This window comes from Cyphellophora attinorum (genome assembly GCF_001299255.1).
Source record: "Cyphellophora attinorum strain CBS 131958 chromosome Unknown Contig19, whole genome shotgun sequence".
NCBI lineage: Eukaryota > Fungi > Ascomycota > Eurotiomycetes > Chaetothyriales > Cyphellophoraceae > Cyphellophora > Cyphellophora attinorum.
In genome coordinates, this window is record NW_017253247.1 from 476,640 (window position 1) to 501,881 (window position 25,242).

General features: G+C 54.4%; 11 protein-coding genes across 11 annotated transcripts; 6 read left to right on the plus strand and 5 right to left on the minus strand.

Moving 5' to 3' along the window:
- Positions 1 to 760: 760 nt before the first annotated feature.
- Positions 761 to 2,035, minus strand: AB675_12155 (uncharacterized protein; the record flags this gene model as incomplete). Its single annotated transcript, XM_018141061.1, has 1 exon — positions 761 to 2,035. The coding sequence occupies one exon, from the start codon at positions 2,033 to 2,035 to the stop codon at positions 761 to 763; it is 1,275 nt and encodes a 424-aa protein (XP_017998306.1).
- Positions 2,036 to 2,478: 443 nt separating this feature from the next.
- On the plus strand, positions 2,479 to 3,996 carry AB675_12156 (uncharacterized protein; the record flags this gene model as incomplete). The annotated part of the gene is made up of 1 exon (XM_018141062.1): positions 2,479 to 3,996. The coding sequence occupies one exon, from the start codon at positions 2,479 to 2,481 to the stop codon at positions 3,994 to 3,996; it is 1,518 nt and encodes a 505-aa protein (XP_017998326.1).
- Positions 3,997 to 4,175: 179 nt separating this feature from the next.
- Positions 4,176 to 4,580, minus strand: AB675_12157 (Cytochrome oxidase assembly protein shy1; the record flags this gene model as incomplete). Its single annotated transcript, XM_018141063.1, has 1 exon — positions 4,176 to 4,580. The coding sequence occupies one exon, from the start codon at positions 4,578 to 4,580 to the stop codon at positions 4,176 to 4,178; it is 405 nt and encodes a 134-aa protein (XP_017998348.1).
- A 676-nt stretch (positions 4,581 to 5,256) lies between these two features.
- On the plus strand, positions 5,257 to 7,065 carry AB675_12158 (uncharacterized protein; the record flags this gene model as incomplete). The annotated part of the gene is made up of 1 exon (XM_018141064.1): positions 5,257 to 7,065. One exon carries the CDS (start codon positions 5,257 to 5,259, stop codon positions 7,063 to 7,065), a length of 1,809 nt encoding a protein of 602 aa, XP_017998346.1.
- A 1,018-nt stretch (positions 7,066 to 8,083) lies between these two features.
- Positions 8,084 to 8,716, plus strand: AB675_12159 (uncharacterized protein; the record flags this gene model as incomplete). The annotated part of the gene is made up of 1 exon (XM_018141065.1): positions 8,084 to 8,716. The coding sequence occupies one exon, from the start codon at positions 8,084 to 8,086 to the stop codon at positions 8,714 to 8,716; it is 633 nt and encodes a 210-aa protein (XP_017998384.1).
- A 305-nt stretch (positions 8,717 to 9,021) lies between these two features.
- AB675_12160 (uncharacterized protein) lies at positions 9,022 to 9,611 on the minus strand (the record flags this gene model as incomplete). Its single annotated transcript, XM_018141067.1, has 2 exons — positions 9,022 to 9,242; positions 9,293 to 9,611. 2 exons carry the CDS (start codon positions 9,609 to 9,611, stop codon positions 9,022 to 9,024), a joined length of 540 nt encoding a protein of 179 aa, XP_017998279.1.
- Positions 9,612 to 10,065: 454 nt separating this feature from the next.
- Positions 10,066 to 11,036, minus strand: AB675_12161 (uncharacterized protein; the record flags this gene model as incomplete). The annotated part of the gene is made up of 2 exons (XM_018141068.1): positions 10,066 to 10,559; positions 10,709 to 11,036. 2 exons carry the CDS (start codon positions 11,034 to 11,036, stop codon positions 10,066 to 10,068), a joined length of 822 nt encoding a protein of 273 aa, XP_017998356.1.
- A 979-nt stretch (positions 11,037 to 12,015) lies between these two features.
- Positions 12,016 to 13,968, plus strand: AB675_12162 (uncharacterized protein; the record flags this gene model as incomplete). The annotated part of the gene is made up of 2 exons (XM_018141069.1): positions 12,016 to 13,598; positions 13,653 to 13,968. 2 exons carry the CDS (start codon positions 12,016 to 12,018, stop codon positions 13,966 to 13,968), a joined length of 1,899 nt encoding a protein of 632 aa, XP_017998331.1.
- A 3,726-nt stretch (positions 13,969 to 17,694) lies between these two features.
- Positions 17,695 to 19,221, minus strand: AB675_12163 (Pisatin demethylase; the record flags this gene model as incomplete). Its single annotated transcript, XM_018141070.1, has 5 exons — positions 17,695 to 17,853; positions 17,925 to 18,390; positions 18,440 to 18,637; positions 18,703 to 18,816; positions 18,860 to 19,221. 5 exons carry the CDS (start codon positions 19,219 to 19,221, stop codon positions 17,695 to 17,697), a joined length of 1,299 nt encoding a protein of 432 aa, XP_017998422.1.
- A 1,445-nt stretch (positions 19,222 to 20,666) lies between these two features.
- Positions 20,667 to 22,643, plus strand: AB675_12164 (putative MFS-type transporter; the record flags this gene model as incomplete). The annotated part of the gene is made up of 8 exons (XM_018141071.1): positions 20,667 to 20,688; positions 20,737 to 20,957; positions 21,001 to 21,118; positions 21,165 to 21,215; positions 21,307 to 21,527; positions 21,577 to 22,088; positions 22,140 to 22,371; positions 22,422 to 22,643. The coding sequence occupies 8 exons, from the start codon at positions 20,667 to 20,669 to the stop codon at positions 22,641 to 22,643; spliced, it is 1,599 nt and encodes a 532-aa protein (XP_017998390.1).
- A 1,580-nt stretch (positions 22,644 to 24,223) lies between these two features.
- AB675_12166 (L-rhamnono-gamma-lactonase) lies at positions 24,224 to 25,116 on the plus strand (the record flags this gene model as incomplete). The annotated part of the gene is made up of 2 exons (XM_018141072.1): positions 24,224 to 25,054; positions 25,102 to 25,116. The coding sequence occupies 2 exons, from the start codon at positions 24,224 to 24,226 to the stop codon at positions 25,114 to 25,116; spliced, it is 846 nt and encodes a 281-aa protein (XP_017998255.1).
- Between the last annotated feature and the right edge of the window lie 126 nt (positions 25,117 to 25,242).

Consider the following 25,242-nt stretch of genomic DNA (forward strand, 5'->3'; position numbering starts at 1 on the left):
TGGTCATTCGCATTCCTTGTGAGACGTTACGCTGCCCGCGGAACTATTGCTCTATCATGAAATCACCCTTGCCAGATTGTTGCAACTCGAATTCAGCTGGCATTGACATGCACGACAGCGGTACCAGCGCCATCTCCGCCAGACATGTGAATTTCTAAACATTCACAGTCTCCGATCCAGCTGTACCCAACGCCCAACTCGATCTGAAAAACTTGGACTGGCCTACGTTCTGCCGCAAATTCGTCAACCGAGATCACACCCCTGTCCAGCTGATGGGCATCTCCAGCCTCGCGTCTAGACCACTCGTCTAATTCTCAATTTCGCAGTCAATGAGAGCTGTGGCTGAAGCACAGCCACCTCATACTCTCACATTTCTTACAGCGAAGAACAAACATTTGCGCGACCTCAGCCATGCAGGCATCCGAACAATTTGTAGCAACACAATACTTTGCCCCGCTTTTGAACGAGGTACATGTGTCACTGCGTGGCTTACATGTCGCTGGTGGGTGATATGTTGACCGCCTTTGACCCCGGACAGCTGCTCAAGGTACGGAGGGCTGCACCTTTCGGAGTAGAGTATCGTACACTACTACTCCCAACAGCTGTTGGTTCAAACTCGCGAAAACCCCCAGGGTACGAGAATATTGCTCGTTCATGGATCCCAAATCCACGTAGGACTCAGAACCGTCCTTGGCAATTGGTAAATGCGAACCAAGAAATCGACCTTCTTGAAATGCTGAAGTAGAAGCGGCCTCTATCGTCAGTCTTGCGCGTAGTATCTTACTTTATCGCTCCAACACCCTTTTCTGAGAGGGATTTTGGGTACTTTCTCAACTTTTCTGATGTTCATTCCGCTTCCTTTCCGTTGTGTCCGATTATAGTCATCACTGTCGGGCACTGGAGTGTCGATGATAACGGACTGATCGACGTCTTCCTGCGCCGCTGCTTGCGAAGCGTCTTTCGTCGCCGCCGTCGCGTTGAAGTGGAAATGAACTTCCGCCTTCACGCACTTTGCCATTCCTGCGTCGCTTCCTGTGCCGACGCGCTTAGCAATCCACATTTCGGCCCGGAGACGGTGGACAGGTTTTTTGACGAGCACTGGCGTGGTGCAACCGATTTCGATGGTGTCTCTCACAAAAATCGGCGCAATATTCTGGTAAGCTATTTTATCCAACCTGAGCTTGGTGGCGCCTAGCGCATTGTAGTTGTCAGCCACTTGCATGGCGTGACAGTGAAGCATATGTAGCGTCATCGGTCCATGGACTAGGAGGTCCGGAAGGCCATACACTTGCTTGGTGTACTCGGGATCGATGTGAATGGCGTGGGCATTGAAGGTCAGTGCGGAAAAGCGAAACAACATCGCTGGTGTGGTCGTAAGAGAATGTCGTAGGAACACATCCCCTGGCAATGGAGTTGACTCCGGGCTCGTGTTCAGCTTGGGCCTCTCGCGTGTGAAACAGATCCATCGTCTTTCATACAGAACCGGCAATAGACCTTTGTTGAAGGCGACCAGGTCCTGAAGATGCTTTCGTTGCGGCCGGCCTGCCTCATCGAGCTGGAAGAACGCAGCAGTCAAGCTGTGAGAAGCATCAAGCCCGACCTGCGAGTTGAAATCAGCGTGCTTCGGCGTGACCGGATCTCCTACGTCCTGCGGAAAGCCCAGGCACGGCACTCGATCGATGCCTACGAAGAACTTATCGCCGCGCACCCGAAGATCGCTGATGGTTTCAAGTAGCACAGCTCTTCGAGGTCCATGATCGCGGTGTCTCAGCCTTCTGTTTCTGCTGTCAGGCGAGACTTCGAACACGCCACCAGTCCATAGTCGGTACTTGAAAGATGAGTCCGGTGCATGAAACAAGTCTGTGCCGTCGTCTAGAAGTTCTGACTGCCGCGTAGCAGGAGGAAAGTAAGTGAGGTAATTGGTGCCCAGAACCTTGCCGGATGGCCGTAGCCCAGTATCGGCAAAAGTGAGATCAAGTGCGTGGGCATTCGTCGGACTCAGATAATCGGCATGGATGGGGAGCCTGCGTTTCATGAGTCCCTCTTTCAGCCTCGTCACGTCATCGCTTTCTGTCGACTTCCAGCGGACGGTTGGTCTGCGGGCTGTCCAAATGCCTGCTTGCCGCCATTGGCTTCTGCAGGCGCGACATAGCATCTGGTTACAGGTGGCAAGTATCGCTGCTCCCTTGTGACGGCTCACAATCGCATGGGATCAGCCTACAGCTTGTCGATGAAGCTGCCGCGGCTTCACAGGACGACTTTGCCGGAGCGAAACCTCGCAGTTCCGATCTGCTCATAGCACGGTCGATATTGCGGAATGCAGTCGCTTAAAAGAGGTGAGCGGATTCTACTGCCAAGAGCTCCCATGTTCTCCAAACCCCAAACGCGTCACTTCTCAAACTCACGCGTCGACCACGAACACTTTCTTCTTAGGTGTTAGGCTTCACTCCGACAGCATCCGCACCACACCACTCGAGAATGTCGAGCCGCAAACGCCCCTTGACCGCCCTTCCCAACCCACCTACCGCCTCTCAGACTCACGTGCAGGCTAATAACACGCCCGGACACCGAACCCCATACCAACCCTCCACCCCACACGCAATCCGCGCCCTCCAACAACAAGCCCAACAACACCAGAACACCAAAACACGCTCCCTCCGCCGCTCCACAATCCGCCGCTTCGCGCCTGACGAAGTCGACCCGTCGTCCGCTAGAGGCGTGCTGCGGCGGTTCGCGAAGATCACTGCGCCAGCGACGCGACAACAGCAACAGAAGCCCAAAACGCCGAATGCTGCCACGGGCAAGGAGAATGTTGGGCCAGATCACGGGCTTGATGATGAGGAGGAGAAAGATCAGAGGGAGTTCAAGAAGCCGCGGATGACGTTTGACTTTGACGAGAGTATTGAGGAGAGCTTCGATGAAGATCCGCCGGAGTATCATGGCGCAGGGGACGAGGAGGACAGTGAGCTACTGGGGGCTGCGCCGACGCCGTCTGTGCTTCCGGACGAGGACGATGTGGGGGGAGACGCGACGATCACGTTTGAGTCGATCGCACAGGCGCGAATGCGGTCACGTGCTTCGATGCCCGCAAATGGGGAGGACGGGGAGGCAGATGTCGACGCGACGATGTTGACTGAACGCGGCAGGAGGGCATTCACGGAAGACGCTACGGGGAGACTTTCGAGGTATAGCTTTGGGAGCATCAGGATGAGTGATTTCGGATCCGAGCTAGAGATTGCGCGCGACTCGAATGGCGTCGCGAGGAAAGGCAGACTCTCGCAGAATACCGAATTGCTTCGGAAAAGCCTACCTGCGGCTGTGCTGGATGAGACACAGGACATCCGCCAGTCGATGGACATCTCCGGCGAGCAGCCGACTGCGGCGCGACTGAGAGAGGACGAGCTGATGCTCGCCGATGGCGATGATAGTGACTTCCAGCTCGCCATGCCGGAAGACCATATCTTCACAGCTCGCGAAGCCGCCCACGCCCAACAAGATCTTTCAGTCGAAGCAGATGACGGCTGGGAGGACGAGGAAAACGCGGCAGATGCCGACCCAGTCCATCTCTCTCCATCGTCCAAACGCCGCCTGACACTGCTTCAACTCGCGTCCTCCCGGCAGGAAACAACCACTCGGCGCCGCCGAAAAGTCAAAATGACCCGGCATGGCACCCTCGCCCCAGCTCTGCCCACCGGCTTGATCAAGAAGATCGCCACCGAGGTCCAAGTACGCAATGGGCGGCGGAAGCCAGCGTTCGGTCCCGACCACACCAAAGCGCTGGAGCAAGCGACGGAGTGGTTCTTCGAGCAGGTTGGCGAGGATCTGGCGACGTACTCAACTCACGGACGGCGGAAGCGGCGCCTTGATGTCGATGATGTGCTGCTGTTGATGCGGCGACAGCGAGTAGTCAGCAAGCCGGGCGCGCTGGAGAAGTTGGCGAAGGAGTGGTTACCTGAGGAGGTGTTGCGAACGGTTGAGCTTCCTGAGGAGGAATAGTGCCAGATGCCAGAGATGGACAACAGCCTCACCAGCCTGTGCTATGCCTCACCCTGCTAGCCGTGTTGGAGGGCTTCCGCCGCAGCACCATCCACATCATCAGCGACGTAGCCGCACATAACGAGTACCTGTAGACTTTAATGAGCACATGACTCCCATCAGTTCCCCAGGAGAAAAACTTACCACGTAAAAATATACTGCGTATGATTATTCCTCAAATTGACCTCTGCCGCCCTCCCAATCGGCATGCCCGCCTCCTCCCGCCTATAACTTTCCAGCAGATCCGCCTTCATCGTCTCCTCCACCAACACCGCCTCGCACCCCACCACGCTCGCCATCTCGTACGTATCCGGAAAGAAGAACTTGCCCTCTTCCGGCTTGTTCTTGGGCGTGAACATGTTCTTCTTCAACGGCTCGCGTAACAGACCTTGGACCGTGATTTCTCCGGTTGGGAGAGCAGAGGGGTCGCGCTCCCTTTGATATTGTTTGTCGCGACTTATCCAGCCGCGGTTTACCAAGATTGTGCCCCCATCCTCTCGCTCTAGAGGTGTTACCACTTGAAAGCCGTCCTTCCCATCATGCATTCGCGGCCCTATCAGCATTTCCTGATCATGCCTAAACTTCCCCCTGGCATACACTCTCCTATAATCGAACTCATGTACAGCATCGGGATCAATCCGCGGCGGAAGTGGTAGTGGTGGGCGCACCAGCCGGTCTTCGAGTTGAGCGATCAGTTTGGTCTTCCAGTCCAGGCGCTGGACCTGCCAGGTGCCGAGGCCAAAAGCAGTGAGGGGAATGAGGCGAGGGTGAGGATGCCGAGAGTGGTGGTGCGGCGGCGGGCGAGGGAGATCAGTTTTGGGGGCGCGTCGATGTCGATTTTGGCGCTAGGTCGCGGAGGGCGGTCGGTGGAGGGCTTTTGGCTGTGTTCGGGTTTGACGCTGCGTATCACGGAGGCATGACGGCGGCGAGGAAGCGGGCGGTGAGGGGTTTGTGGTTTTCGAGGAGCTCGGGCTGAGGATAGGATCAGTCGGACGAGGCGGTGCTCGCACATAGACATGCTAGGGGAGCTTTCGTGGTGGTGAGGGAGTGAAGTGTAGAGTCGTTGAGGTTCAAATTATTTGGGGTGAATGACGTGCAGTTGATATCGCGGCGAGTTTCCACGCCGACACGACACCACATACCCTTCTTCTCTGAAGTCCTGGGCCCTTCTCAACTCTTGCATCCACTGTCTGCTAGGCTGTAGGGTCTGGATACACAACCATGTTTCACGAAGGAGACCTCCAGAGCGGTATCGCGCTGGCCATGCAGAGCCAGAAGGCGGTGCTGTGCTTCGTGACCGATGAGGGAGAGACGTCTGCCGAGTGGGAGGCTGCACTGTTTGAGGAGTCGATTGAAACCGCCATAAGAGAACAGGCAGTTGCGATCAAGATGGACGCTGGCTCACAAGAGGCCGCCTTCCTGACGCCGATCGCGCCTATCGAGTCGGTGCCAGCGCTCGTGGTCATCAGAAATGCAGCGCTACAAGCCAATCTACAGGCCGGCAAAGACTCACTCGAAGATGTCACGCGTGTCATCAAGTCGACCTTCCAGATCGGTGCCATCGTCGGCGATGCTGCTCGGGATCATGTTCCCTCAGAGCCTGTGCAGTCCGCATCAGAAGCGCCCGCAGATAGTACCTCTACTTCTACAGCTTCGGTTGGGTACCTCGACCTGCCCTCCTCCGCTGGCCAGCCGCGACTTCCCAACAACGCATATGAAGCCCTCCGCGAATACACCGAAGATCTCATGACGCAAGGGAAGACACCACAGCAAATACTGGAAGCACAATTGACCGTCCTCGGCAAACTACCCATCTTCAAGGACGAGGTCCGCCGTCTAACATCTCTCAATCCTGGCAGCAAGCCCGAACTCTCACAGACTGCAAGAGAAAGATTGCTGTTACGCCTACCTGCCGCCGCCATCAAAGCACAGATGAAGGCACGGGCTCCGGCGTCTTCTTCGGCAACCACGTCTAGCGCATCTACATCGACCTCAACGCCACCAGCATACGACGCCGTATACCCACAGTCACAACAACCCAGCACATCCCAGCCACCCACCAGCACCTCCTCATCAACGACACCATCCGCTGTACCACCACAACCGCCATCATACGACTCCCTCTCCGCCCCGCAACGCGCCCAACAAGCCGAATGCCGCCGCCTCCAGAAAGAGCGCGAGCAAAAAGCCCGCGACGAGCGCGAACGCATCAAAGCCCAGATCCGCGCCGATCGTGAAGAACGACGGCGCCGCGAAGCAGTCCAAAAACAGAATGACGCTGCCAACGCCGCCGCCGTACCCTTCGACGACCCGACCTCAAAGGCCTCGAACACAGCAAACCCCACCACCACCAACAGCTCAAAGCCTCAGAGCGGCCTGGTCCGCGTTCAAGTCCGCACGTTCTCAGGACCACCCCTCTCGACGACCTTTCCACCCACCGCGACAATCACAACGCACATCCGCCCATGGCTCGATTCCCAACCAGACCCAGACCATCCCGAAGCACCCTCCAGCCTGACCCGAAACATTCCTTACGACTTCAAGCTGATCCTCACGCCCCTGCCCAACCGGAAGATCGAGGCCGCCGAGGAGGAGCTGTCACTCACTGAGCTCGGCGTCAGGGGCAGTTGCACATTCGTCATTGCCCCTGTGAGGGGTTATGTGGAGAGTTATGGTGGACACCATATGGGAGACGGTGGGTGGGGGATGGTCAAGGGCGGGTACAATCTTGTGAGTGGGACGGTCGGGGCGGTGGGGAGTGCGGTCGCGGGGATCGGGAGGGGCTTGTTCGGATTCGGTGGTCCTGCGGCGACGCAACAGCAGCAGCAGCAGGCAGGGATGCAGTCGGAGCAGGGTGGTGAGCAGCAGCGTGGGGAGTCGAGTGGACAGCAGAATGTGCGGGTCCGAACACTGGCAGATCAGCGGGCGGACGAGCAGAGGCGGAGGGGGGATCAGCAGCTCTACAATGGCAATGCGCTCAACTTTCAGCCAAGGCGGGATGGTGATGATGCGGAGTTCAAGAAGGACTGAGATGGTCTATGCAGGCCTGTCCGCCCATTCGTACACCTCGTAGCATGCCAGCTACCATACAATTGCCACAACATGAATGCCAATAATCGTCGTCAACAGCCACCAAAGTCCGTCGCCTTTGAACCATGTCGCAGCTAAGGAGGGAACACCAGCTTCAGTTCTCCGCAGAACAACCCTGGCACCATCCCAAACCGTCTTCATCGACCTGCTATGCACATGCCCCTGCTCATCACTTCGAGACGCTTCCAGCTTCCAGTGTTCATCTGTATCGACGTCTCGCCGTACCGCCAGCCAATGGAGCTCATCTTGGATGTCCGCGATACTACCAACTGGGGCTTCGACTGCCGCTGTAGCTACCTCTGCTGCATCTTCTGTAGCAACTGACATCGACTGCGTTGTCAGTACAGGAATTGGTGTACTAAGATGTGTTGGGTCTGTGGTAGGCGATGTCGTGCCAGTAACCTTGAGTGATGAAGTGGTAGATTGAGTGAGGACTATCGAGCTGCTCGTAGCAGTGCTCGCAATCTCTGAATGCGCGTTTTGCGCATTTTGTGATAGTGTGCTATCCGACCCACTCTGACTCGCCACGACTGATGACACAGTCGTCGTTATGTTCCCGAGGGTCTGAGCCTGCGTCTGCGTCGGCAGCGAGGTCAAGCTCAACGTCACATTGCCCGAGTACACAGTGACGGTCTGAGTCGTCGTAATCTTTAGACTCGTGGTGCAGACCGCGCAATTTGATGCCCCTGAGCAATTGTATACTGGGCCTGGGACAGGAACGCCATTTGTGAAGAGTGTCGGCGGACAGCTTCTAGCCGTTGCTGTGAGAGACGACGTTACGGTCGTTGTGATAGTATGGATCTCGGGCTTTCTCCCTGACTTCCTGGTGGCTGAAGGTGTGTATGTTACATTCGACGGAACCCATGGCAATTCTGTGAACGAACCAGATGAGCCGGCTGAGGTAGATTTGCCTTGGACGGTGGCTAGCCATGACGGGCTTGTGCTTGTGATGGTGTCGATGGACGTTGACTCTGAACTAGTGACCACCGAAGAACTGGCCCGGTTGATCGTGGACGCCTCGGTCGTTGCGGAGGACTCGGAAGCAACGGCTGTCTCCAGAGCAATAGTGCGTGGCGGCACGCTCGTCGCTGTCCAGGCGCTGGTGGTGCTAGAGTCAGGTGTCGGGATGGCTGTTGGCTTTTGTGGTGACTTAGAGTCTGTCGGTATAGATGGTGAAGGACCTGTAGGCGACACACTACCTTCCACGGGCACAGTAAAGGGTTTCCCAGTCGAGGAAGCCGCGGAAACTATCTCGATCGGCGTCGATGGTACTGTTGTCGCAGCAGCTGTGAAACTCTCCGACGATGGTAATGACAGCATCGAAGAAGTCACAGATGTCCCACCCTCGGCTGTCACAGAGGTCTCGGCCCAGCATTCTGGCGACTCGGCCCAGGTCCCGCAGCCTGTTATGGTGGTAACGGATGGAGGTGCCTCTGTGATGCCGATAGAAGTCGGCGGAATAACCAGGCGAGCTGCCAACAAACGTGAAAGTGGTCCCTGGAACCTCATCCTCGGTAGAGTGGATCTGGCACATATGCTGGCTGATGAGTTGTATACGCCACCGACACCGCTGCCTGAGAGCCTTTTGTAGGTCTGTAGTCCATACTCTGATCGCAGGTCATTCGTTTGCCATTCGGCAGATGCGTCGACAATCTGACGTCGCTCGCCCGAGCAAGCGGATAGCGTGGACTTGATGGGCTCAATGCCAACGAGCGCGCTTCATCTTCACCCAAGGCTGCTCCATCCAACGTATGATGTGTCAACACTCATTAGTATCATGTCAGTGCATTAGGTACAACTCCAGCAGACCATTTGGATCCCTTCGAGAAGATGTCGAGTCGGCTTGTGATTATCATTTGCACATATATTTGTGTTGAAATTGTCTCCAGACGGCCACTACAGCAGGGCAGCGAGCACCAGAAGGACAGCTCCCAATGCAAAGCTGATTTGCAAACGCGAGCTTTGGCCATTGAGCACCGCGACTTGACCATTACCGTTGCCATCGCCGTTGCCATTTCCGTTCCCGTTGCCACCACTTCCGCTTCCGCTGCCACCATTCCAGTTGCCATCGCACTGTGGACCACCCTCGTACGGATTGCCTTGCGGTCCCCAAGTATCTGTGAAGGCGGTCAGCCAGCGTCATCGCCAACCAAGCAAGTCGACTCACAGTAATAGCCCGTCCACGTTGCGCAGTCTACCCGGAAGCCTCTTTCGTCGAAGCAACAGGGTTGCCGGCGCACAAGATCTAGTCTTGTTGCAGTTGGCGGCTCTGTAATGACTGATATTGCATTCTCAGACGTGGTCGCAGGTCTTTCCGTCGGCGCGATCAAGGTATGTGTGATGAGGGCTTCGGACGAAAGCAGCGCCGTCGTAGTCGCCGTGCTCGGTAGTAGAAGAGACTGCTCGGGTTCGCGAGTAATGGCGAGTCCAGACACTGGCGCCAGGAGGTATAGGACCTGGTATAGTAGCGCTGTGGAGAGCATCATATCGTCTGAAGTCGTGAAGGATTAAGAGACAGCAAAGTAGGCCAGAGTAAAGGCCTTATAAGACTGAGCTCAAGAGGCACTTTTTTGTGAGCTCTATTCAAGCTCTTGGGCATGAATACGAGGCGGTGGACAGCTCCCGGGGCGAGGATGCATGCACTCCCGGCCTAGTCACTGTTTCTCCACAATGTGTCACTCAATGATTGGTCCAAGTGCAACCTTGCCGAAGAGACGGTGAAGCGAGCAATAGGAAACCTGGCTGCTGTGACGATCTATGCAGACCGAAGAGCCTTGGAAACAAAGCTGTGTTGAGAACAGCGCTGTCGCAGCTGACTGTCGGTCCTTTCAACCCTCGTAAGACCGGTGCAGGATGCGTTACTGCTTGTGCGAAGTCCTTCTGATCGGTCTGTTGTGATAGTGAAATGAAGTCGACGTCTGGACAAGTTCTTCGTGCCATTCAGTCTACACCAGGTCCAAAGACGTTGTTAGTGTTGACGACGGCCGCAGAGTCGACCTGGGAATCTTCCTGTCTACTAGACACCTGCGGTCGGACCAGTGAATCGCCGAGTAGCTCGATTGTGCCTTTATACAATCTTCCGAGTCCTGCACTTACTGCAAAGTCATCATATGCTTGAGGAAAGTCGCTGGAGGTTACTTCACTTTCGTCTTCGGAATCCTCCAAATCAGCTTCCCAGCCTGACTTTATAGCAGCGTTGACTGCTGCGACTCGTGTGTCTTCCGTCAGCGACTTGATCCGTACTTTGTCGGTCTGCGTTGGAGATCGGGTGATTGCGCTTGCAGCGGGATCGCTTGAAGGAGTGGACAGAAGGGCAACGAATGCCTGGTCGATCTTGGACAAGACTGGAAAGACCAGTGGCGTGAATGCAAAATCTGGAAAATATGCACAGATGTAGCCGGCGATGGACAACAGATACGCAGTTTGGAGGCTAGCTGTGTGAGCTCAATATTAGAATGCACGTGTATAATCACTCAAGGTTTCTGAAGCAGCCCACCAACATTCCTCGCAGTGCCCACGACAACGCTGCCGCTAGAAAATCTAGCCTGCTGTTCGGCTTGGTGCGACATGCGCGAAGACTTACGTGTTCGACTTGTCCATACGACGTCAACTAGGGGATCAAGGTCTTCGATGACTTCGTCCATGCTCTCATAACCAGGGGCATCGTCGTGCTTCGACGGAGGCGCGGTTTCCCTCTGTCCTGCAACCAAGCGCTTTTCGTGTCTTCTGTAGACTCGCTCGAGTTGATCGTCTAGATAGTGTATCAACTTGATCTCTTTCGTCGACCCGGCCAACAACGCATGCTTGCGCTGCACGGGAAGGCTGTGCGAGATACGTGTCAAGGTCGACGCGGCGGAGGGCGAGGGGGATGCTGCCGACGCAGGCGGTGTCAGCAGGTGCTCGCCATTCATGATTAGCACCTCAGGCCTGTCAGAAGTCCTCAAAGAGTCTTACAGCGGATGTTGTAAGAGTCCTGCACGTCTCTAGCAACAATGTTTGGAAGCGATGAGTATGAGCGGCTTTTAGCCCAAATTAGCCGCAACTGCCGCCAAGGCCAGACGTGTCGGGAAGTGGCACTCCCCAGGTGCTTAGGTTGCCTACCGACCAGCATGCTTGTCGATGGGTTCTGACACAGCGAAACTAGTGCGGCGGCACTTGAGAGGATACTGACTTTGTGCGACAGCTCGAGACTTCTGGCTCAGCCGGTGCACGTCGCCTACGTACGCAGCGAACAGCTCCTTGAACGCGATCTTCCACTTCGGTCTAGCATTACACCGATGTCACGAATGGGCTTGCTTTGCGAAGTATGGCTAGGCTAGGCTCAGGGACTCATGGCAGGCCATCTGTCGTCGACGAGCAACGCTCTCCTGGGTCTGCTGAGTCCGCATCTGACAGCGGCGATGACCAGAGTGGCTCTCAGAAACGGAAAAGACCAATGAATGTCACCTGTGAGGCCTGCAAGGTAAGCACATCTCTGCATCGGATTTGCAAGCGTGAGCTTAGAGCATGATGAAGTGTTTTGGTTTCGCTGCTCCAGGCACGAGCACAATCAAGGACTGATGGCTCTCTGGCGCTCGCTCGGCCGGCTTCGCTCACTGACTGTTGTCCCAGACAAGGAAAGTCCGCTGTGACAGGGGACAGCCCTCTTGTGGCTGGTGTAAGCGGAATGCCTATATATGTGAATACAAAGAACGCAGGAAGCCTGGACTCCGCGCGGGTTATGGACGCGAGCTGGAGTCCAGGCTTGAGATGCTCGAGCAGCGATTGCAGGCGCAAAATCAGCAACTTACTCTGCATCTTGCAAACAGCTGCACGAGCGCGTGCTCGCGTCACGTATCAGAGCACGTCAATGACGTCTCGGTCAGGACAATCGTCCCTGCCGGCATCAGTATGATCAGAGAACCTTGGTCCAATCCTAGCAGGCTAGGCCCCAATGATCCGCTACCTCATCGACGTCTGTCTACGCATGAGTCGTACCAGCCACGAGCTGTAGACTCTCAAAGTGTCCAGTCACAGAACTATCACACGCCTTCCGCTCAAAGCCATGGGCTCGTCTCCCCCGTCCCTACCAATGGACTGGGTTTCGCGGAGCGCTCGTCGCCATTACCGCCATTTGATCTATTATACACTCTTGTGGCGCTTTTCTTCGAGCATATTAATTGCTGGCTACCAATATTGGAACACAAATCAACTGTCGACAGACTCTTTGGGTCTGCGGCCCTCGATGAGGCGGACAATGTGCTTCTGCATGCACTCGTTGCAGTGTCGCTTCGATTCTGTCAGGACCCTCGTCTCACAACACACATTAGACAGCAGTATCATCAAACCTCTAAACACACGGTGCAGTTGTTCGCTCTGGAGAACTCGAGTGTCAGAGCACTCCAGGCACTGACGATTCTTGCATTAGACGTCACTGGCGACACCAACGGTCCGCCTGGGTGGAACCTGATCTCCTTGCTGGCTCGTAGTGTTGTTCAGCTTGGACTTGCAGTCGAGACGACCACGACTTTGACTGCCTCGAAATATCCATCTATTTCTACCTTACGAGCCGCAGTCCTTCCGGAAGCCTTGTCCTTCATAGAGGACGAAGAACGGCGCAGGCTGTTCTGGTCTGCGTATATGCTGGACAGGTACGCAACAATTGCAACAGCTTTCGAGTTTGCCCTCGACGAAAAGGAAGTCGATCGCCGCCTGCCCTGTCGTGAAGCATTCTTCGCTGCGGATCAAGCAGTCGAGACGAGCACGTTTCGCACGCCGACGCGCAGCAAAGTCGTGTCAGCTGCGAGCTCCCCCAGCAGCCACTTTGCAGCTTGGGTGGAAGTACTGGGAATACTTTCTTCCATCCATCGGTTCCTCAAGCGTCCGGTTGACATCGGCTCACTGACAGATATCGAGCAATGGCAAGGCACATATCGACGACTGGATGGCGAATTGAATGCGTGGTTGTTCAACATACCAGATGAGTATGCCAACATCACGCGCTTGGTCGAGTCCAAAGTTCCTTCTCGTGGACAGGACTGTGGTTGGATACATGTACAAGCAGCATATTACCTGGCTGTCATCAGACTGAATTCGTCAGCAGCATATCCGTCCCAAACCTCGCCTTTGTTCTCGTCATCTTACAGCGCCATGCAGCGTTGTTTGCGGGCTGTGGACAGTGTTCGTAAGCTTGCGAACCATGTTCAAGTCAGCGGTCTCCTCGATCACATGGGTCCATCCTTCGCATTCTGCGTGTGGGTATGCGCACGAGTCACACTTGTGCATGGTTCGACAATGGACCACGAAATCGACCCCGATCTCGGTGTCTTTGTGTCAATTCTCTCTGCGATGGGTGTGTATTGGGATGCTTCACGAAGGTACGCTGAGATACTCAATCGTGTTCTTGGTGAGTATCAGCAGTCAAGGGCGAGTACAAACAGTGACGGGAGACGTGGGAGTCCATCCACGGTCCGGATTCTCGCAGATATGAGACGGTGAGCCTCACCTGGCTTGAACAAAATCCGAGAGGTATACTGACCGTGACTCAGATGTGCATATGACCTTGACTTCTTGATCTCTCGTCAACCACATCACGCCACGCGCTCATATCATCCAACGCGCGCAAACACCCCGCAGCCCAATGAGTTTGAGTACCTCGATGTGTTTGACCTTTTCAACTTCCCACGTCTACACACGAACGGTCCAGACACATCAGGCGACAGCGTTCCTCAGTCTGTCATGCATCAGATGCAATCAGCTGTTGCTTCGGATTTGGTTGCCGCAGAGGACTCTGTCATGATGCCGAACTTTCCTGTTCCCAATCCCGAAGAGGACTGGTTGTACCATACTGCACATGTACAGTGAGCCGTAGGAGCAATGGCGAGACATTAATAGAATGCGCAATCCTAAGGTACCCGCTCGGTGGTGAGCCTAGTATCACTTCATCCGCAAAATGGGGGCCGACTCCAGTCACAGATAGTCTCGTTGCTCGTTCATCACGACATTGTCGTCGCTTCCTGCCCAAATCGTTCTTGCGGAGTGACGGGAACATGCCCATGTTCTTCTGGCCCCCACTGAGCATCGGCTGGCGCTAAGCGTGACAGCCAAAGTCACCGACGGTCGAAATGCAGCCCAGGCACCTCTTAGCCCAGGATCGCCACAGCGAAAGAAAGGGCAGCAACCACGAAGAGCACAGCGTAGAAGTCGAAGGAATTCAAGAGAGGCAGGTGGTCAACTGAGGGACCTCCAGCTGTTTATGGGATCTTTTCCAGTCTGCCTATTCTCCCGCCGCTGTCAGCCTTACGGGATGGCAGCTAATCCGCATTAGCACGAGCTGAACACCTCACCTCTTGTCGACTCCGTCTGCCGTCAAGGCCCCCGCTTACTAGCACTTACTTTTACCCTCCTTTGATATTACGATCCGGCCATTGAGGTCGCCAAACAACTGTGCGTCATTTATTAATTAGATCGATTGCTGTGAATCTGGGGTCAGCAAACGTGACGCTAACCATAGATTTGAGTTTCAAGTCTGGTTGACCGAACTTACGGTCTACACCATTGCTACTCCACTACCATCGCGGCCACTGATGATCTGGGAATGGCTACGGCACTGCTCATCATTCTCCCGCCAAGTCAATGCGAAGCTCTGATCGAGTCATTCTATTCGTACGGTATTGACTGACGCTGAGCACTTCCGTCGGTAGCTCATCTCGCGGCCGTTACGGCAACGTATGCCAATGCGGATGCTCCCGGATCACACCGTAAGTCCTTTGGTCGCGGTGTTGCAGTCACATCCAAACACACACATCGTCCTTGTTACGAGGGCCCAGGTACCTTTCACCACCGACAAACCCGATCGGAGGTCGTGCGTCTCGTATCTCGAACCCCGTGAGGTCAGAAGAGGATCTCGCGAAAATCGCAGCAAATGTCATCACCATCCCGGTCAATCACTAATTTGAGCCAGTGAAGGTGTTCTACGGGGGATCCTGAGGCTGAAGTGACCCGCTTTAATACCATAGGTTATTTGGCAGCGGTAGGACGTGCCTGACTCCGGATCGCAGTGCCACGTTTTCGACCCATCATTCAGGAACGCTAAATTGTCCGATGCCTTCATCCGCCCTTGTCCTGCCACTCTTAGGCCAGTCACAATGCGGTCCAAATGTCTACGACGACCATTCGATTGGCTCAACTGATCTATCGACCAAACCCTATCAGACCATGAAATCAATGCTGGAAGTATACACTACCTAATTCATCAGGTATACCTGTCCGAAGCTCACTGAACTACACCTGCACCGGACACAAAAGTGCAATACATATGATGACTCCCATGGGAATACCGAAATCTGCCATACACTTTTCTTGGATCTGTAACGCCATCTCATTGGCCAACATACCCAGGCCACGACCATTGATCCCAGTCTTTACACTGCACTGCACCGGCGTTGCCTAGGACCGATCCTTATCCTCTTTCCGGTCCTTTCTGCGATCACAGTGCTAGAAGTTGACTTCATATTGAAGCCCTCAGCCCTATGAGACGATCTTGTCCTTCACCAACATCACCATCAGCAATCACTGATCACTAATGACCCGGAATCACGACTTGGATACGAGTTCTACACGACAGCCACCTATATCACCCAAGGCATCCTATCAATCTCGACCATGTGCTACAGAATCGTGGAACGATATTCCGTATGTCGATGCCTCTACTACAAACATTCCGTCGACCCATGCCAACGCTATGGTCAGCGGGGGCACAATACTACGGAGAAGACCGTCCTTGTCGGCTACGCCTGTCCCGACCATTCATCGAAGAAGAAGAGCAGCGCTGAATCCAGCTCCAAGTCTTCCGATCGACACGGCGACCGGCATAGCGACGGCAGAGGCGGTGGAAGCGGTGGTGGTGGCATGAGCGGCAGCAGACACTCGCGCGACTCGGGCTACTCCAGCGGACACCCTTCGCGATAGCTACTGCTCTTATTGTGGGCGATCCTGAAGCAGACGACTGAGCGTTGGTGTGGTCACAGTGTTCTTCCTTCAGGCGGCGGTGAAGGCTACAGGCAAGAAGACTGGGGAGCTCTACCGGTCGAAGCAACAGCAATCCCGCGACTCCGCCACGAGCAGGTGTGGCCAGCCGCGGCTGCGCAATCACGAACGATCCCTCTGATCCGATCACTACAACTAGTCATCGTCGTGGCCGCGAACGACTGTGACGTGGCAAGTCCCTCCCCGACACGAGAGATGACAGACAGCAGATCTGTTGGTCTGAACTTGTTACGGTCAACCAGTACAATGTGAGCCAGGCCTGTCCTTGCACACCGCGATCGGCCGACCACCGACCTCCGACCTCCGAGCACAAGCACCGCTCCTTACGCCTGCAACGTCTCTAGGATGTGCCAACATGTTTCACGAACCTCCTCTCAATCCTCTCAGCAATAGTTCGAGCCAGCAAGCGAGCAAATTACAGTCCTTACCGCAGCTTCATGTATATAGATTGATTTTTGGGATGCATGTCCAGGGCCTGCGATCAGATTCGATGTATAGATATGTCCCGGGTCTACAATTGGACAGCGGCAGGGAACTTCTAGGAAATGACCATTGCGCCGCTGTGCGGATGCCGCTGGCGGCGCTGATTTTCACGTTGATTTATGCGTCTACGTCGAGAACCGTGGCGAGCCTTTACATTGCGATTGTCAATACTGTGAGACTGCATAGTCTTGACCTGACATCCAGGACCCGACGGCCTTTCGAGACCGTGGTGCGGCGCGGCTCGGGCCCGAAGCGGAAAGTGCGAGCATATGTTGGTGCACTACTCCTTTCACCATAGCCTGTTGGCATGCAACCACTCACAATCCGCTTTCCGCGCCGGCATATACCTTGAAGCCAACACCTCCGCGGAGCTTTGCTTGCCCACCTACATTACGTGCCCCAGTTCACTCAAAAGCGAGTCGCAGAAATCGAGGACTGTGTCAGAGCACATTGCACAGCAGTGGCAAAATCGTATGTTCGCTGTCATCTGAGCCCCGAGCATCTTCGTCGCCACTCAGGGGCCAAGACCATAGCCCTGCTGTGGACAATCATATGCATCAGTGCCTGGCGTATAGAGCAGTGGCGTAAAAAAGTTCCGGAAGATGATCTGTCCGGGGGCCACAGCCTGAGTCTGAGTAATGTAGTCTGTAGCCTTCGGAAGGCGCTTGCGAAATGCGGGGAGATAAGTGTGCCGCATGTGGCTCAGATGATTCTGCTATCGGACACAACTTGGTGAGCATAGAGAACGAAGGATCGTTCGTAAGTGTGGCTGTGGTGACTTCTAGCTCGGCGGGCGGAAATGTCTTGGCGTGCTGAAAGGCTTTCACTCAAAGATTGCGCGTCCTCCTCCTCACCTTATCGGCTTCTTGATACCGCGTGCGAGATATGACAATGTACACGCCGCTACGAGCGCTCGCTCACTGCTCACTGCGTGTGGCATTGAATCATTCGTGGCAGACAGCATTCGGGGGGTTCTGACTTAGTGCTCAACAGTTGCATTTAGCTCAATTGAGAGTACTTAGGTAGATGTCATCTTTGTGCCGCGAGCCTCGAAGCCAGTCAGTGCTGTTGGCCACGCTTCCTCATGGTCACAACTATCCCCGTCTGCTTATTGAACCAGGCATTTGTGGTCTCCCACACCAGATCTGGTTGTACCAGTTGCAGATCGAATTCTCGAAGCATCTGCGGTGTGAGCTTGTGCAACTCACTCAATGAGATCTGCGCAGCGATTTTGTCAGTCGCGTTCGGTATATGGCACAGTAGAACCAGAGCAAGGAAGTGGGACATACATTCTTGCCGATACAAGTCCGAGTTCCTGCGCCAAAATAGAGCAGAGACCGGCCCATCAGGCTAGACGCCTTTTCATCAAGGTCGCCGTCGCCAGCCAACCATCTCTCAGGTCGGAATGCGTCGGGATCAGGTCCGAAGACCGTAACATCTCTGTGGACTACCGCAGCATTCATGCCGACATTATAGCCTTCGGGGACGGTATGTCCGCCCACGCTCAAGCCACCCACAGGTGCAATCCGCGGCATGGTCAAGCCGACACTCGGATGTAATCGCATTGCTTCTTTGATGCATGCGCAGAGGTATGGTAACTTGATAGCCTCGTTGTACTGTACGATCGGGCTAAGTATACCCTCTTCGGTCGCTCGGTCCAGCTCCGTCTGCAACTTATGGTAAGCTGCCGGATGCTTCATGAGGTAGTACAAGACGGCACGAAGTGCAATCGCCGTGGTGTCCGAGCCAGCGAATCTGTGCGGTCGTTAGTCTGACATCTGTTGGCACCACAGTCATTACTCACAGCCCAGAGTAAGCCTCCTGCTCAACCTCGGGAACCTGGAAATCGTCCTTCTCGCCTTTGCTGGCCACGATGTCCAGCAACTGGTTGAGGATGTCCCGTCGTTCAACATCGTCTTCACCTCTGAGGCGACGACCGACACAATCTTTCGCCGCGGTCGAGATGTGTCCGATGGCCGACATTGCCTTTCTGGCCTTCGCGCTGACCATTGGAAGCCCGGTGAGGAGGAAGCCTCGCAGGTACGATGGACCACAGCTGCCACACACATTGGCGGTATCAGGTTATCGAGAGACTCGATGTAGTTACCGTGATCGTGGGAGTTCTGCATGAACCCGAACATCTTACCAAAGTAGAGCTCGCCAATCACGTCAAAGGCATACCTGCAAACTCAGTAAGAGACGATCGAAGGACTTCGAAACTCACCATTGCATCCATTCACCAATATCGACGTGCGTAGATCCATTCGCGAGCTCGTTGAATTTCGACATGATCACCTTTATGCAGTCGTCGATGTGGCGTTCCGACTGTAGAATATTCGAGAGACTGTACACATGGTTGACCGTTCGCCTCCTTTGAGCGTGCAGCTTCTCATCAACAACGGCAAAGTGATCTGGGTACTTGGACATGCCTCCAGTCCAGACATGGTAGAAGTCGGTCTTGGTCAGAGGCCCCTGTGTTCGATAGATGTCCCTAATAGCCTGGGGATCGGAACAGGCGCATTCGTTCGGAGCGATACGAATGAGCTGGCCATGTTTCTTGTGAAGCGCTCGCTGGACGTGCTCCATGTCACCTCGCCAGGTGTGGTACATGATCCATGCTCGGCTCACGGATGCCAACCATGGGCCCGGGACCTTGTGAAGTGGATGTATCGTCCGAGCATATATCACCCAGGCAATACAGTATAATAATGGCGGCGCTATGAGCCATAGCATGGCCCGCAAAAGTTGACTTGCGATGTCCATAGTATCAGCGACTCTCAGCGAACAGGGTGAAGTTTGGAAGTGGGAAGAACGTTGACCTCAGCATGAAGTATGCGCAGGACAATAATGTGGGACAGCTAAGTCGCTGTGCTCAGGCGATGATCATGCATCAAGCAAAGCTGTTGCTATCGTAGCAGGAATTTGACATCCGGATTTCGCATATCCTGTACAAGTGGTTCCAGACTGGCAACAACGAGGGGCGTGCTGGAGCTGGTGGAATGGGTTATTTCCACCTCGACCACGACCTCCACGGCCGTGAACCGAGCGCCATCGCCATTGGCATAAACAAAGTCAAATGCATACTAGCCTCGCAGGCTGTAGAGCCCAAACCAGTGCTTGAGCCCACTTCATTGGGGGAGGTTTGGGGCAAAAATCAAAATGGAACTTCACGACTGACTGGAGACCTCGGAACTCCTGGAGCCGAGTCCGGAACTCAGGTGGCAGGACCTTAGACGCACTCACGACCCAGTCGCTGGGAGTGTAAGAGATCTCGCAGATTTGTCGGCGCTGCAGTGTCTACAGTGCCACGTGAGACCGATAGAGCCGCCGTCCCGTGGGGAACTCAATAATATTCGCGTTCTGGTACGCCTTCTTCTGGGGCAACTCCGTCTGCAGCTGTCACTTTTTCCCCGCTCTCCTTGGCACCAGGAGATTGCTCGATGTCCACATCTTTGCCATAAGCGAGCAGAAACACGGCGATCGCGATTCTCCCTGCCTGGACCATGACACAGAGCCGGGCAGACAGCACTCGCGCGATAACACGGCTGGGCTTGCAACCTTACCACTTCGTCTCTGAAATTCTGTGTCAGAAAGCTGCACAAGTCCCCGAGATGTGAGCATATCAAAATGCGCTCTACGAAGTAGCTATTCAGCCCCACAAGAGCCCCAGGTCCCGAGGTCTTCATGCGGATCGCATCTTGTACCATGTACTCCTGGAGATTTCCCACTCGTACCGTTTCAGCTGGAGGTGCACAAGGACTATCCTGAGAGACTCATGATCGATGGCGTCTCATAATGGAAAGCTTCGCGGAATCATTGGGCACGATCTTAGACCTGCATCGCTCCGCAGCTTGGACCTTTCCCACTCTTGCTACCACCATCTCCCGGACACGAAGTGCGGAGTACGTCACGGGGATTGTCCCACTTAATCACGAGTGTTTGGGGATATCTACTTAGGTATCTATCTACCTCTTCAATCTCATCTGATCTAGATTGTGTACATCACTGTTTCTCAGATCAAGGTCGGCAACATGGGTCTAGGAATAAAGGATGGTATTTTGGACCATGACCATAGCAAAGTCTATCACTAACACTGTCCAGACAAGTCTTTGGATCACGTTCCGGGCACGGTCCTGCTCGACGACGAGACAACTGTCACCAACACGGGCAACTTGAAGCATGGCAAAGGTCGCAATGCCCACATTGTACTCTCGCCACAGCCAAGCAACGACCCAAACGATCCCTTGAACTGGTCAGCATGGAAAAAAGAGCTGATCATTGTTATTCTATCGCTGGGAGCTATGCTGAATGCTGGAGTCAACGTACAGTCGCCCACGCTACTTTGGAACTTCGCTAACGTGATAGGGTCCATTGCTAAACGCCTCTTACTTTGGGCTTTCTCAGCAGCTGGACACCACGATAACTACAGTTGTGTTGGCATCTGGCTACAATTTGCTAGCGGCGGGCTGCATCGGACCGTTTGGTGAGTACCTTCAAAATGCTTTCGCACAGGTCTAATAATGGCGTAGTCTGCGCCTTCGCGAGAAAGTATGGCAAGCGACCGGTCTTCCTCGTGTCCAGTACGTATGCCTCTGAACCTGGCTTGGGCGAGACATCACTCCTGCGGTTCTGGTGCTTCCCAATATATGTTCAGTCTAACAAATGCAAAAGCGCTCTTCATCATCGTCGGCACTGCCATCGGGCAGGCCAAGGTCGACTACAACTACCTCCTCGCCGCCCGCATCATTCAAGGCTTCTCCACGTCCGCTTTCGAATCCCTGATCGTTTCCACCGTCGGTGACATCTATTTTGTTCATCAACGCGGTCTGCGTATTGCTGTGATCAACTTCATTCTCAACGCCGCATCTAGTCTTGCATCCATCATCTGCGGCGTCCCGATATCAGGACCTGGGCTGGCTCTGGCTCTTCAACATGCTCCAGATCTTCTGCGTCTTCCAGTTCCTTCTCATGTTCTTCTTCTGCCCGGAGACCACATACTTGCGGGACACCCGATACAACACCGATCTGACCGGCGCTGATGCGCCCGAAGTCATGGGAGTCGAGAGTAAGCCCGACGTCGAAAAGCCAGTGGAGCATGCGGAGCAGGACATGAACGTACCGACTAAGAAGACATTCGTTCAAGAGCTTGCAGTCTACACTGGCGTCTACTCTCAAGACTCCATCTTCAAGTTCCTCCTGGGCCCATTTCTAACTCTGCTCAACCCAGCGGCATGCTACGCAGTAATCGCCAGTGGTCTCCTCAACAGCTGGTACGTTGGCTCTGCGATCATCCTGGCTGGCATTTTTGCGGGACCTCCTTGGACATTCAATGCAGCACAAATAGGATATCTAGGAGCAGGTCCATTCATTGGTGGACTCATTGGGTCTCTGGTCTGTGGTTTCTTCGGTGACCATGTGATCAAGTATTTGACCCGGAGGAATAAGGGTATATAGTAAGTTGCTGATCTTGACTGATCTGATTCACCTGGCTGACCACGACGCAGCGAACCCGAATTCCGCCTCGTTTTCATGCTCCCATCCGGCATCGCTTGTGGGTTAGGCATGTTCCTGTTCGGATACACTCTGTCAATCGGCGCATCAGCGTACCTTTGCGCCTTCCTGCAAGGTGTCATGATGGTCGGGGTGCTCATCGGCATCTTCAGTTCGCTAACCTATGGCCTGGATGCATTCCGAAGCCAGAGTAACGAAATCTTTGTGATGAACATGCTGTTTAAGGTAAGACCACTCCTGCTGATAGCTTGCGTTGCCGATACTGATCGGCTTAGAACTTTATGTTCTATGGTCTCTCCAACTTCGCCAACGATTGGGTTGCCGCCAAAGGCCCACAGGAGATCATGTACGTTTTCGGAGGCACGTCTATTTTCCTCTGCCTCCTTGCTCTACCAGTGTACATTTTCGGCAAACGTCTGAGGGCCTGGTGGAGTCGCAACGACTTGTTTGTCAAACTCAACATGACGACTAGTGGGCCTGCAGGCGAGATGGGATAAGCCTATCAGCAGGTGGAGTGCGTGATTCAAGCACCCGTCCATAGTGAGCGGCATCTCGTCCATCTCAAACATTTCGTGGCCACTCGAAGTGCTGGTACTGGGCGGAAAAGGCTGCCCTCCGCCGGATCGAGTCCATGACCTCAGCAGCATGATAGAGTACCATTTCGTACAAATCATGACAAGCTCGAGCATCGGAACTCCTGCCTTGAGGCGACTGTCGCAGGATCGAGCGTCTTTCCCTAGTGTGATCCTCACTTATGACCTCGGTGCTGAGATTGTCAATATGTCACTCTGGCTGCTCGAGCACGTACAACCCATTGACAGGCTTGAATCGCATAATTTGCGTCAACGTCCCTCGGCTTTCCACACTGCAGATACTGAGACTCCAATCGTCGTTCTCGACCATCTTCAGCCGCTTCCCTTGCTTCATCGCCCCGCGTTTCATCGCACTCCAACTTATCAAGTTGAAGCCATTGGTGGGAAAAAGATGCACGCGCTGCAACGTGAACTTTTGAACTTGATCAGGTGTTTTTGTACCTCTCGAAGCCGGTGTGATGGTCGACAACGTACAGTCTCCGATGCCGACGTAGCCGTCCATTGCACCGTTTGCACCTCGAAAGCCAATCCGCGTCTGTCCCCATCCCAATTCCGAATATGAATGCATCAGATCCCGATTTGTGCACATGTGAGAGTTTGCGCCGGTATCTAGGATCCACTTCGTGTTGCTGGAGGCGACGGTCTCTGCTGCCGCGGCTGCACGATCCAGCACCGTGCGGGCAGGCGACGGTATCTCAAGACCTTTGTCCGCAGGACCAGGATCATAGTCCTTGGCGTAGTCATATCTTAGAGTCCATCCAGCCGAGTCTTTCAAGAGCTTCAAGCGGGGATGTAGGGAGATCTGGGCGATACAGACCGATGAGATGCCGACGAGAGCGAAGGGCCAAAGTCTTAGCGGACGTGCTTGGGAAGCGAGTAGGGAAGGTGTTAGTGGCGCACGCTGTGGCCCCCTAGGCGGTGTCCAAGGCATGGCGCGGAGCACGGCAGCTTCACGACCTTCGAATCTACATGTACCGAAATACGGAATAATATACTGGACGTCTCGCCGCTACCTACCTAGGTACCGTGGTGCGCACTAGTTGTCCATGAGGTTTATGGGCGCTGGCCATCCATGACATTTGAAACGCTTGGCACTGGAGCTCCTGGCTTTCTGAACTTCATGCCTTCCACATCGTCATTTTACCTTATCCTTGCATTTGCATCTAATGCAGCGCACTGCGCGTAGCGAATGTGACCCGCCTTCGAAGTTCATCAACCAGCGAGACATTTTTTTGCTGCCTGTGCACCAGTACGACGGGCGTCCTGGATATGAGGTAGGCATAGGATAATTGAAAATTCGCGTCGGTTGAATTACTGCCGAAGTCATACCTACGTCGTGTTATGACATAGCAGATGCCGGTTCCCACCAGCACACCTAGAGGCACCGTCGACAGTACTAGACACCTCCAGCTAACCTCACATAGATAGTGGCAGTCCGAAGCTCAGCAACAGCCATCTGACAATATTAGCATGCGTCTTAGAAAATGACCCCAGGAGAACATATTCCGATCATTGACACCCACATCCATCTCTTTGCCCAATCTCATCTGCCACGCCTAGCATGGACGAGCGATCTACCAACAGATCATGTCCTGAATCGAGGCCACACCGTTGATGTCTACAAAGCTGCTACCAGTGGCGTCAGCAATCTTGTGGGGTTCGTCTTCCTCGAAACGGACCGCAAATCCGGGCTTGTAGAAGATCAATGGGCCGATGCACTTCAAGAAGCTGCATTCTTGTCTAGGGTTGTGAGAGGCGAGCCGCTACCAGGTGAGGGCCACGAACGCGCGGATAGCAAATTGGTGCTGGGAGTTGTACCATGGGCACCTGTCCCAGCCGGAGGGAATGCTCTGGCAAAATATGTTGGCAGAGTGTGGGACATGTATCCGGGCGATCACAGAGACAAGGTGAAGGGCTTCCGCTACTTGCTTCAGGACAAGCCTCGGAATGTCATGCTACAGGGAGATTTTATCGACGGCCTGGTCTGGCTAGGTGAGCACAACCTGTCGTTCGACCTTGGGATCGATGCAAGATCGACCGGACTCTTTCAACTGGAGGAGGCTATCCAGATGATGGAGAAGCTACGCGACCGGAGTTCTCCTGTGAAGATTATCATCAACCATCTCTGCAAGCCGAACTTGCGGCTCTCTGGCACTGAGGACGTCCGATCACAACCCGATTTTGTTCGATGGAAGGCTCTCATTGAGAAACTTGCCGGCCATGATTTCTCCTACATGAAGCTGTCCGGTCTGTTCTCGGAACTTCCGCCACAGTCGACAGACACTCCGGACGATACTGAATCGTTCGTGATTCGAGTACGTCCGTGGGCGGAAGTAATTCTCAACGCTTTCAGCCCGAACAGAACTATGTTCGGTAGCGACTGGCCGGTATGCAATGTTGGTGGTCCCGGTCCTGAGGCCTGGAAACGTTGGCACCGGCTTGTAAGCGCACTTCTGGACGACTTCGACCTGAGCGACGCTGCTCGCCAGGATATCTGGCACAG